Below are 12,244 nucleotides of genomic sequence, written 5' to 3'. Positions count from 1 at the left end.
TTCTATAATATAAACTGAAAATCTAACTGAGGGAGATTGTGAGTGGTACTGCAAGCCATTGGAAAGAGTAAAAGTGGAAGTGAAATGCTGGGAAAGGTCATGTGTAGTGAGTCAAGCTGCAAGATTCTGGGTAGGTTAAAATCCCTTTGGGAAAACTAAAAAGAGAAAATAGCAGTAGCTAATCCAGGAAGTAATGTAAACATTTGTCTACATTTCAACGCCTTTTTCTCCCTTCTTCCGCCTTTTTCTCCCTTCTTACACCAACATACAGTATTACCTTGGCGGTATTCTATGTCACAAAATAAATGTCTTCATGTGAAATCAAATTATCATTATTAGTGCAAAAACTGCCATAAATTTGGGACCAACAAATGCATGAATCATAGCATTATATTATGAGTTACAAAGTGAAGTTTTGCAGAAAGAATTTGATTATCATTGTTGATTATTTTTTAAACCATAAATCTGAATTCAACCAATAGATATTTTGACTTAATGGTGTTTCATGTGATAAAAGATCATTATAACCAATGACTGTTACAGAGATTTAGAAGAAAGATACAGACCTGGATGCCATCATCATGACAGTGAAATCTGTATAAGAGCTAGAGCAAAAAGGGAAATATAAATGCCACAGGAAAAATGCAGTGAAGAAAATACCGTAATAATTATGCATGTATGTAAGATTTACTTGCTTATGGAAATAAATTTTTAGTAGAAGATAAGTAAGAAATTCGGTGCTAGCTGAGCAGACAATTGATGATCAAAGTGTTATGTGCCAGAGAACCTAGCTGAGTCACAAAAAGAGGAAAACTGTATTCCCCAACAAAATACATTTCCTAAAGATTGATAGTTGTGATAACAGTGAAAAATCAGATAGATTTTTTAAGGTGATTCAGCTATTATTAAATAGGTGACAAATGTGAACTTCTAAGACACTTTGAGTGAAACAGTAGAGAATAGTGGCAATACTGTCTCAAAGGAAAGATACTTCGTCAGAAGACAGAAGTGCTAACATGGAGAAAATGTTCTGGCTCAAAGCAGAATTTGAGGAAAAAGTTGTGAAAAGAGGTAGATATGGATACTAAAAATCTTAAGTGACTGTGTCACACATACATTAATGGCTTTGCACCAGAAACTTCCCTTGAAATTGGTCCTAAATTTTCTTGAGGTGAAGTGGTGTGGCCAGAAACTGAGAATTCTGCTATCTTTAAAGAGGGACAGAAACATTTACACCTCTTTTAAGCTTATTTTCATGAATTAAGAAAGTAATACAATTTTGAAGAAACTCTGAATTTCAAATGTCATTCTCCATGAAAATGGATGCTGCTTGCCTTTAGGAGCATAATATATATTGGTGTTGTTTTCATCCTTTCAGGGTCTTTCCAGTTTTTAAGGATGTGACATTTCAGTCTCAGGAAACGAGAATTGTGTGTGTGACTGTTGAATATTCCCCTGCTTCATCTATCTAATTTAGCATAGCAAAACCACAAGAGAAAATGTCATGGAAAAATTGTTGCACATCCGGGCTCATTTCTTGACATAATTTCTACTTAGAGTTGATCAAATTAGAAGAAGGCATAATTCAGTTATCTTACAGAGTATAAGGCAAGTTTCTTCCTGACTCTCATGTGTAATTAGTCTATTCCAAAGCACTTCATATGATTTCTTTTTTATGACTGTTATCTATTCTATTGGCAATTTTGTGTGGTGAGAACCACTGTTATCTGGGTTATTAAATCAAGGTAGTACTTGGAATCTCTACAGAGTAAAAGGTAGAAAATATATATTAAAATAATTATTTGGGGTTTTTTTTCCTCTGAAATTCTAAAATGAGAAACTCAATTCTTTTTCCCAGAGAACAAGAATTAAATTGTTGGGATCAATAATTTAGGAAAAAGCCCAGTTTTTAAAAGATTGGTTTTAGAAATGCTGAGTGTGGTATTGGAAACCATCATCTTTACAAGTTCTATTGTTATCTCTGCCTTTAATATTTGCAATTGTTCTAGACAATAAACAGAATTGCATTTAAAAATTCTGTAGTGCAAAATCTCAAGAACACAAAGCTTTTCATTTCATGGCAGTCAGTCAGCCAGTCTGGGATCCTGTCCTCATCCCAGATTCATTCTCTCAGAGACTCAAAAAATTGCACTGACTACCCCCAGTGCTTGCAGGTTCTTCCTGCTGCAAATGAAAGTTGTTGGTGTTATCACTTTCAAATTAAATATGGGAGAACAACAATCCCAATTTGTGTGCTTTTTTTTCAATAAGGTGTTTTAAAATGTAGAAAAATAATGAATACTAATCTAGAAATTGGAAAAGAAGAAACAGATTATTTGGAGTGGCCTTAATATCTTGCAGTTTTTTTCAGATAAGGACAGATCCTCTGGGAATAATTTTTTCTATAGAAGGATATATTACTTCCTTTCATTCTCTGAAAGGAAGGAAAGCAAAGGTAGCTCTTCAAAGAAAAAAGTGAAGCAGACCATTGAGAATAGAATGTTTGACATAAGAACATTAGTGCATTAGTATGTAAAATGTTGGATTTTTCATCTTCTGTCTCAAGGTCTTTTAAAAAGAAAAGAAAGCCAAGGCACCCTTTTGAAAGAGGACAAAAAGGATGTAAAAACTCTATGTTTTTCTGTCAGAACTCACAATTCAGACCATATAGGGTTATTAGATTTTTCAAACCATTCTTAAGTCTGTATACTATTTATACTGAAATCCACAAATCCAGTTACTAATTCTGAATACTGAACATTGTGTTGACAGTTGATTTTTTACAGTAACATTTTTCAGCATAAGGTCTTTAAAAATAAAGCTATTGTGGGAGTGTACTGTTCATTGGCATAGTAGTTATAGTAGTAATAATAATGATAATGTTCAAGGAAATGAATTTATGTGGACAGGCCACCAGGATGATTAGTGGGATGCAGCACCTCCCCTATAAGGAAAGGCTGAGAGAATTGGGATTGTTTTGCCTGGAAAAGAGAAGGTTCTGGGCTGATCTATTGGCAGTCTTCCAGTACCTGAGCAGAGCCTACAAGAAATAATGGAGAGGGACGGTTTACAAGAGCCTGAAGTGACAGGACAAAGGGGAATGGCTTCAAACTGACAGACAGTAGGTTTAGATTGGATATTAGGAAGAAATTCTTTACTGTGAGAGTGTTGAGGCCCTGGCACAGGTTGCCCAGAGAAGTTGTGAATGTCCCATCCCTGGCTGTGTTCAAGGCTAGGCTGGATGGGAGCAACTTGGTCTAGTTGAAATTATCCCTGCCTTGGAACCAGATGATCTTTAAGGTCTCTTCCAACCCAAACCATTCTATGTTGCTATGATATAATCTTACCTGTCTGCTTCCTTTCTAGGTCTGTGGACTTTTTAACTTCATCTGTGGCCTTAGATACATAGCAGGGAATGCATGGTTCTGAGAAACATTCTCTGAGCTCACACAGTTCTGTCAGCAAATGACATCTTTAAAAAAAATCATATGAAAGATATACAGCCTTTTGCCTAGAACTGTTTTATTGATGGTGCAAATGGTCACACAGATTTCAAAGGATGCCTGCAAAGATGGAAATATCCCTGTTCTTCCAAAGAGGGAAATAGGATGTAAAGAAGCAACTCTTCCAGCACTCAAGTGCTGGAGGTCACTTGGAACAGCAAAGCCATTGTCTTCTGTGCAAACTCTGAAACCATTTCTCTTTATCCTTCAAGGGCCCTCTCGTTAGCTGCTGCTGTGTTCAGAATGATGAAATTCACCCCTGTCATTTTATCAAGTGTGTGAGGTTGCTTTTCCATACACTTCTCTTTCCATGCATTTATAAAGGCAGATGGGAGGAAATTCCTCATTTCTGCTAAAGGGGGTTATTAGTGAGGTGTGACCTCACTTCTGCACCAGAGTGGTGAATCATTTAAGAAAGGTGCAAGATTTTTTTTCTTCCTCTACCCTGATAAATTCACTAAGAAGCAAATTTAGGAAGAACAACATTTAGGTGCTGGTCTATAAAGGCAGCAGAAGAAATTATTCATTGTATCAAGGCACTCTAACCTGGCTTGGGATTGGCCTTTTTCCTCATTTTCAGTGGAAACACAGGAAAGAAAAATTTCCCTGCACTTTTAAAATTAACATTTGAGAATATCTCCCTCTCAACTCAAATGCAGAAGACTTTGCATGTTTCATGCTAGGATTAAAGAAAAAAAATTGTAGTTCATTCAAAATAATTATATTAATCAGATACAGCCATGTAGTTAAAATATCTGCCAGTTTCCAATGAATTGTTAAAAGAAATGCAGTACTTCTAAACAGAATTTTTTGAATCAGCCATCCTCAGAAAGAAGTTTACTAAAATAAAGATGAGACTTTTGTTTGCTTAGAGGAAGCTCCTGTGTTTCAGGTGCAGTTTCTTGATTCTTATGCAGGAAGTCTAAATATTACAGGAAATTTCTTACTTCTTTTACTTTATAAACCTCCCGAGGTTTCTTGCACTAAAAGTTCCAGCAGAGGGAGCTTTGCCATTATATTTAGTAAAAAACCCAGGTTTGCTCAATGCTTTTTGTCTACAGTTTATAAAAAAAGTGAGACCATTGGGCTTTTTTTTTTTTTTTTTTTTTTTAATGGTGTGAATTCATGACATCCTACTATGGAACAATTTATAAGGAACAGAAAGGAAAAGACTTTCCTAGAAAGAGCATTTCTATATGTTGTGTTACTATTTCATCACAGTTCCTTTGAAACTGGAAAGTTCTTTTAACTTAACACGGAATATTTTTTTGTCAGTTCATAATATTTCTCTCTTTTTCATAACAACTTTTCAAGTACTTTAAGTCACTTTTCCTTTGTTGCCTACATGCAAAAGAAAAAGGAGCAGGAAACGAAATTCTAGAAAAACTTCTCCTTTTCTCCCTAAAAACTTCTTGGTTCAAGCATGACCTCATCAAGATTTCCAAGCTTCACAATCTTCCCCCGTTGTGATGGATACACGAAGACTCTTTATTGCTTTGGAGAAGCTCTCATTCTTTTTCCTGGCACACACAGTCCATTAAACAGACAAAATATAAATGTGGAAAGATGATTATTCTGTCAGACGATAACACAGTTATAGGGTTCTCTGTATTTATTGCAGGGCTGATTTGGTAGCTGAACAGAATACTGAAACTTATTCTGTCACTGTTCCAATCTCTTCTTACATACAAATTATGAGGTCTTGTCTATTAAATTTAGGGTCATATAGTGTTCATGGAGCTAATGAGTAATTAATATGAGGCTATTGTGAAAATGCATATAAATGTATAAACATTGTAGTCTTGAATTGATTGCAGTATGTAAATTCCCATACATTTGTTAAACTTTGCTTTGTGTACATATGATCAGTGGAATATTTTGCATTTGTGTTAGAAAATATATCACATATTGAACCATTTAAAATTCTCTGCATATACTTCAGTGCTTCAATTCCTGTTTTTCTCATTTTGTTGTATATTAATAATTGATAAATGTAATGGATTAGTTGGCACATTTTTAATTGATTAAACTTTTTTTCATTATGTTTATGTCAGTGGCCTTCCATTTGGTGAATAGAACATAGGTTATTGTATAAATCAATAAATATATATTTCAGCATATTTGTTGTTAACCCTGCCTGTATAATTTCAGAGACAGATGTTTATACTTTTGGACTTGGACAATATGGGCAGCTGGGACATGGAACTTTTGTGTTTGAAAGTTCAGTACCGAAGCCTGTGAAACGCCTGAAGAGGCATAAAATATGTAACATTTCATGTGGGGAAAATCACACTGCTGTGATAGCAGGTATGGGAGTGCAAAATTCTGGAACCACTTCTAGCAACCCTCTGTTATGCTGTAAAAGCTTTCCTTATACAATGAGCAGTAGCAGACATATCCATTACTGGTTCTAAGGGTGAAATGAGCCAGTGAGAAAGGTGAATTCAACAGGAATTTCTGACTCCCAGCCATGCCATGCATAACTCTGTATCTCCTGGGGAATTATAACCTCCTAATTATGCCTTGCTAACAAATATTCTTGTTTAGAAGCCATTGTTTTTCTGTATAGTTTAAATCTTTTATTTTGTTGTGGAGGTTTTTTTACAAATTGTCTAGACCAACATCTCAGACAGTACTTTGGAAAGGAAATATTTCTTACTTTCATAGCCTGTTACTTTTTAATGGTTCTGTTCTGGTTGTGTGTTGAATCTTTGTTTTAACATCCTTTTTATTCCCATATGCAGAGAATGGCCTCATGTTTACTTTTGGAGATGGACGACATGGCAAGTTAGGATTTGGAGAAGAGAGTTTTACAAATCTGTTTGATCCCACTCTGTGTTACAATTTCTTGAAGTTCACAGTCCTTTTGGTAAAACCTTTGTTCACTCCTCTCAAACATAATAATATTTATCTTTTTACGAAAGACGTTAATAATGAGAGCTGAAATATCATTATAGAACTATTTCTTTCTATAGCATTTAATTAGTGGACAACACCAACTGAAGGAAAGAGGATATTATATATGCTTAGCACAGTGTTCATATAGTTTAGAATGTCTTTGACTTGGGCAACACATACAGATTGCTCTTTAGGGTTTTATTCAGTACTTTTGTGCTATGGTGTCTTGGTCTTCAGAGCTGTGGTAGCTTATAAACTGAGTTATTTATTACTCTTGGATGTTTGGAAATATGTGGAAATGTATATCTTTTCTGTAAACACCAGAGACTAATCTTTTCAATTTTGACAATTTTTGTACAGTGGGATACTTTTAAAACTCAAGAAAATGTGAGATGTTGGGTTTTTTCAATCCAAACCAGACAAGAAAGCAAGAATAGTCTTTTCTTTTGGGAATTGTGTAAGGGAAGTTTTTTCATATGCTTCTTGAGGTGTGGAAGAAATGTCAGAGAATTGTCAGCATCAAAAAGATTAACATGACTCAGGATTTAACAAAATTCGCAACAGAAGTCTATTGATCACTTCTGTTTGTTTACTAGAATTAGAGGTGAAGGAAGTTTTATTGGAAACAGTGAGTGTTTTAAGCCTTTTAAAAAGTGAAACCTCTGATCATGATGTAGAAATATTGTGTCTACTGGAGGGTGTTGAATTTATTTTACATTTTAACGATTTTATGATAAAATAATTAGGTTTGAAACTATCAGTATTGCTCTCAAGTGACTTGTATAAAAATAAATAGCTAAAGTCTCTTGAAAATCAGTGGAAATATCTTTGCTATCTTTTATATAAAAAATTTGATAGTCCTGTCTTTTGTTCTGTTCAGTACAAATACATTGTGTTTAAGTAAGAAGAAGTGAACATAGATCACTAGTCATTAATAAATGTAATTAAGTACTTTTATCTTGCTGGTCTAAATGGCAACTACATTTGAAGCCATTTGCTGTATCTTATTTCTGCTACATTTCTTTCTTATCGTCTAAGTCCCTAGAGATGATTGTAAGAAATGTGCATCCTTGATACTTGCAAATGAAATAACCAGACCTTTTTTTGAGCTGTAGGTTGCTTGTGGGGGTTGTCACATGCTGGTTTTTGCTGCTCCAAGACCTAAAGGATCTGAAATACCCTTGGAAGATTTATATGAGCCTCGTTTGACTGCTGCTGCCTCTCAAACAAGAGGGGACTTTGTGCTGGCAAACACTTTGCAGTTATCAGCAGCACGAATGCGACGTCGAGAGAGGGTAAGCTCAGAGGTATTTAAAGTTGTCATGCTTCTTTCAGGAGTCAAAATCACTTTTATCACAGCCTATGCCAAGCAGTTAAATATGTCTTCTTAAACTAAGGGTTTAATTTTAATGTACAATATGAAAAACAGACATTTCCCCTGGTCCCAAAAATTGATGCAGGAGAAAAAAAGTAGGTATTAGTCTGATTTTGCTTAACTATTTCTGTCAAAGAAATTCAAATTTGGTTTGTATTTTTTTTGTTCTAAAATGTAGAACCTGCTTCTTTGCATTTTTAAACTACCTTAGAAATATTTTTTTAAAAATACCAAGAACCTGACTCTTTTGCTGTTCCCTCTGAATCCTTGAATATATTAAACAATTTCATAGTTTATAAAATATCAAAGGAGAATATTAGATGTAGCTGCTTAAAAAACTGCTTTCTGCTCTTTTGTCTCCACTACACATGCCATGTGATTTCCTTAAACAGCACAATGAATTGGATCATTTCACTTACCTGTCTGAGAACTAACTCTACCAAAACCTGAATTTATTCTATAAAAATGTATCAATGTTACGAATTAAATACTTTGATGTTATTTGAGAGATTAGTTTTTTATTTTAGATAAAAAGGAAAAAGTTCTTTTTCTCCTTTGTTTATATTTTAGGATTGCTTGAAATAATTGCATAGAGATGATCTTAAAAATCCCACTATGTACCTGTCCACTTTCTAGGACTATAAATAATTTAAATTTTTAAATATATTTGTTTCTGCTTACTAAGTTGCAACATTGTATCCCAAGCTAATAGCAAATACCATTATAAGTATGAGACATTGCTTACATTTTGCTCTTCTACCTTTTTTCTCAATTTATTGTTTTTCAATCTTCTAAAGGAAAGGTCACCAGAGCAGTTTGCTCGAATGGCACAAACTCTGCCTGCAATGGGGAAAGGCTTCCTAAAATCTTCACTGCCTGTGACAAGCAACACCAGCCCATTCTGGTTTTCTGCAACAAGTCAGCCTAAAGCTGAATCTGGGAGGGATGGAGACCATGATAAAGGTGAAGTGTCTCCACATCTTGCTGTTATTTTCTGATAAGAGTGGTTTGACTCTCATCATTCATAAATAAATGTGCAGAGGTTCAGGTTCAGTCTTAGGACAGTCTGGCAGCATACAGGCATGAAATCTGAAAAGTGCAGACAAAAATTGCCTCACACTGTTCATGTTTGCAAAACAAGTTTAAAGATCAAGAGGAGGCTTAAGTGAAAGAAAAACAATTTATAAATTGTACCTGTGGTTACTTAAGCCTTTAGAAATAAGGTTCACAAAAATACTGTAAGAACATTAACTGCTTACTTTGTTTTCACATCAAAAAAAGGAATTACAGAAAAAAAAAAAAGTTAGGAACAGTCTTAAGGACATAGGTAAGCCTACAAGGAACTTGGATAAGAAAACATAAGAAAAGAGGTCTGCTAATTCTTACAGGACCTTTCTTCTTCACTTGGAAATGCAGAAGTACTCTTCACGCTTTGTTATTTAAGATAATAAGGATTTATAATATTATAGCTGATGGAAAAGTGTGGATAACCATAACACAGCACTGGACTTCGGCACAGATTCTCTAGAGCAGTTCTGGACTTGTCTGGGATCCTGGGCCTGTGTGATTTCCTAGAAAGAACAATGCTGAAGAGTGCAGAATGCAGAGCTTCTGTGTAATTGTTAGCTCAGATTTACTGGACAGACAAATCTAATTTGAAAATAATTAATGCATAGATGAATATGATTATTTCTAAATCTGCCAGCATGTCCATTAACATTTCTGGTTCCAGGAAAGCAATGCAGTGAAATTTGAATTTCCTTTAGAGTCTTCTTAAATCTAAAACCTCAGGTTTTGTACTGTACAAAATGGTCATAGACCTGATGATGTAGGGACATTTTTATAATGCTGCATGAAACTCACTGTCTCTCCATCCATTACACAGATAAAGTGCAAAGGAGATAACACCACTGCAGCTACTTTGGTCTAATTGTTACACCATTATTAAAGAGATTATCCAAAAGAATTGTTGTCCCATGTTATGTTTAGGCTTTGAAAGCCTGCAGAAATGGTAAGATATCTGCAGTGCACTTGGACCAGATTGCTGAGCTACCTCTGTTGTTAGTGATGAAAGGAGATGGAAATGGTTTTGCTGTGTCTTGGGCTGGGGGAATGAAGAATCTGAGGACTTCAGTTCTATGTTAGTGAAATAAGAATAATCTCTATTTTATAAGTGTGGGGTGTTCTGTTTACTATACAGTGCTTGTTCCTATGACATTTGTTTATTTGCCCCTATTTTACCTTATAGAAAATAATCATCAAAAAGATAAACCTGGTGAAGTCTCTTCAGAACAAGATTCAGATAATGAAAATATTGACAGAAACCTTGGAGATACAACTGACATCCTAAATATGGTAATATATATTCCAGCAATGGATCTTTAATTCAGTAATTTTTGCAGGGGGAGACAAAGAAGCTGAATTGTGTTTCAGGTTCTAATGCAGAACTCCTGACTACCAGAGCATCATATGTGACACTGAGAAGTACTGACACACTGTTAAATGAGCATGCATTTCGTATCATCATTACCCAATGCTAAAATATGTTTTAATTTTTAAAGTAGTATTGTGATATGAAGCAGTCCAAACAGTGCAGTGCCTCCCAACACTTTAGCTCTGGAAATCAGAAAGAAAAGGAAAAGGATGCTGGAGGCCACATGGTGATCTCTATGTCTGACCTCTCTTTTCTTGATGATTTCCAAGAGAGAATTGCAGGAAATTAAGCAGAAGAGCATCTTTTCCTGTTTTGAGAAAAGTATTTTTAATACAGGTGGATCATATTAAAGGGAAGGCCAAAATCCAGACATTTTGATTATTTGGTGATCCCCCAGCTTGTTCCTACATAATTTTTTTATTTAAAAAACATGTTCACCTTATGACTTGTACAACTTTCCAAAACATATTGTTCTCTCAGCAGAAAGGACATGTCCTGGCCTTAATGCAGCCACAATTCTGGTGGAGGGATTGAACATCTACAGGAATTATTATTTGTTTGCATTTAATTTAACAGTCTGTTGGTGCATGCCATTTATTTATTATAAAACTTCATTTTGATTTACAAGAAAAAAAAGTGATCAGATCTCATGCACAGCATGACCTCCATTAATTCACTGAAGCATTATTTATATATTTCACACTTCATGTGCTAGACTTCCTTATCCTTTTTAGTTTTATACCTATCCTGAATCAATTTTAAAACATTAAAAAAAAATTTAAGCATAAATTTGAAAAAAAGCCTATCAGGCCAACTTGTCAAAGTACAATATAAATGGTTGCTCTTCTTAAATCTGAATCAAAACAATCTGCTACAGCATAGTTTTTTTCAAGTTTTCTAGACTGTGGCAACATACATCTTATTGACACTTGTGACAAAATGAGGAAAGACCTTTAATGTTATATTGATGATACAAATTATTGGGAGTCTGAAACCAGAACTGCCCATGCTCACTGTGTTGAAAAAGAATATAGTGGTTAAACCATGATAATATTCTACAGCAGACAATATTATTATATTGTCATTTGGAATATATGGAAAGGGATGAGAAAAAATTCATTATATATTCCCACCTAGCAGTATTCTATGATGCCTTTTGGTTTCTTGCTTCATGTGGAAGAGATAAAGGAAAAATTCTGCTGTGCAATGTTTCTTTGAAGATGTTCTTTCAAGGCTGTGCTGCCAAACTGGATGTTGAGTTGAAGTTTGTGATGATAATGGAGTAAGGTTCTGTTTGTAACCTCACAGTGAGTGGAAGGTGGGTCTCAAATGTGCCTGTGGGCTCTAAGAAGGGTCAGGGTAGTGTTCAGTCCCTACAGACAGTTTAGATGTGGACATTTGTTCCCCACTCTCTTTATAAGCAGAAAATGATGAAGTGGAAGTGAAACAGGTGAGCTGAATGATCATACAGGTTTGTCTCACCCTGTCTGTACAATAGTATTAAAATGTTCATAAACTAGCTCTGTTTAGTAAAACTGGGTTTTGATGCTGCTTTCTGTATTAAATATATTTATTTTTTTAATAGAGATATTAATTTTTGCAGACACATGCAATGAAGTTGAATCCTGGTGACTGGTCCTTAAAATTATCACCACTCCAAAAACAGAAGGTACTGTAACTAATTACATATTTGTGTTGATACTGATGTTTAAAAATATGCAATTCTTGCATTGTCCTAGTCCATTATTGCAATTCTTGTATTGCCCATTATTTTGCTTTGAGTTTTTAAAAAGACAGTAAAATTTTATAGACCTCCTCTTGCTAATTTTCTGAATATCCATGACCTAAAATTCTAAGAAGCTGCATGAAGGCAGAGAGAATATGGGCAGGCACAGAGAACTCCACATATCCAGTGCAGTTTGAGATGAGTGCATAATATTTCACCAGTTTAAGAAATAAAAGACTATTATATACACATTGTAACTTCATGTGATAACATATATTTCCACTGGTTTCTTGCTAAGAAAATATTTT

At 34.7% G+C, this 12,244-nt stretch overlaps 1 protein-coding gene across 3 annotated transcripts in view; it reads left to right on the top strand.

Moving 5' to 3' along the window:
- Positions 1-12,244, top strand: part of LOC100222223 (uncharacterized) — a 39,294-nt gene that overhangs the window by 21,479 nt on the left and 5,571 nt on the right. For 2 of the 3 annotated variants that reach the window (XM_072935027.1, XM_072935022.1), the window contains exons 8-13: positions 5,655-5,810; positions 6,248-6,372; positions 7,517-7,696; positions 8,574-8,739; positions 10,025-10,131; positions 11,814-11,879. In XM_072935027.1, coding sequence (XP_072791128.1) covers positions 5,655-5,810; positions 6,248-6,372; positions 7,517-7,696; positions 8,574-8,739; positions 10,025-10,131; positions 11,814-11,879 — 800 coding nt within the window. The remainder of the gene's footprint in view (positions 1-5,654; positions 5,811-6,247; positions 6,373-7,516; positions 7,697-8,573; positions 8,740-10,024; positions 10,132-11,813; positions 11,880-12,244) is intronic. The other variant, XM_072935034.1, reaches the window with a different exon arrangement.

This window comes from Taeniopygia guttata, chromosome 1 (assembly GCF_048771995.1).
Source record: "Taeniopygia guttata chromosome 1, bTaeGut7.mat, whole genome shotgun sequence".
NCBI classification, from domain to species: Eukaryota; Metazoa; Chordata; class Aves; order Passeriformes; family Estrildidae; genus Taeniopygia; species Taeniopygia guttata.
This window is presented reverse-complemented; position numbering and strand designations above follow the sequence as displayed.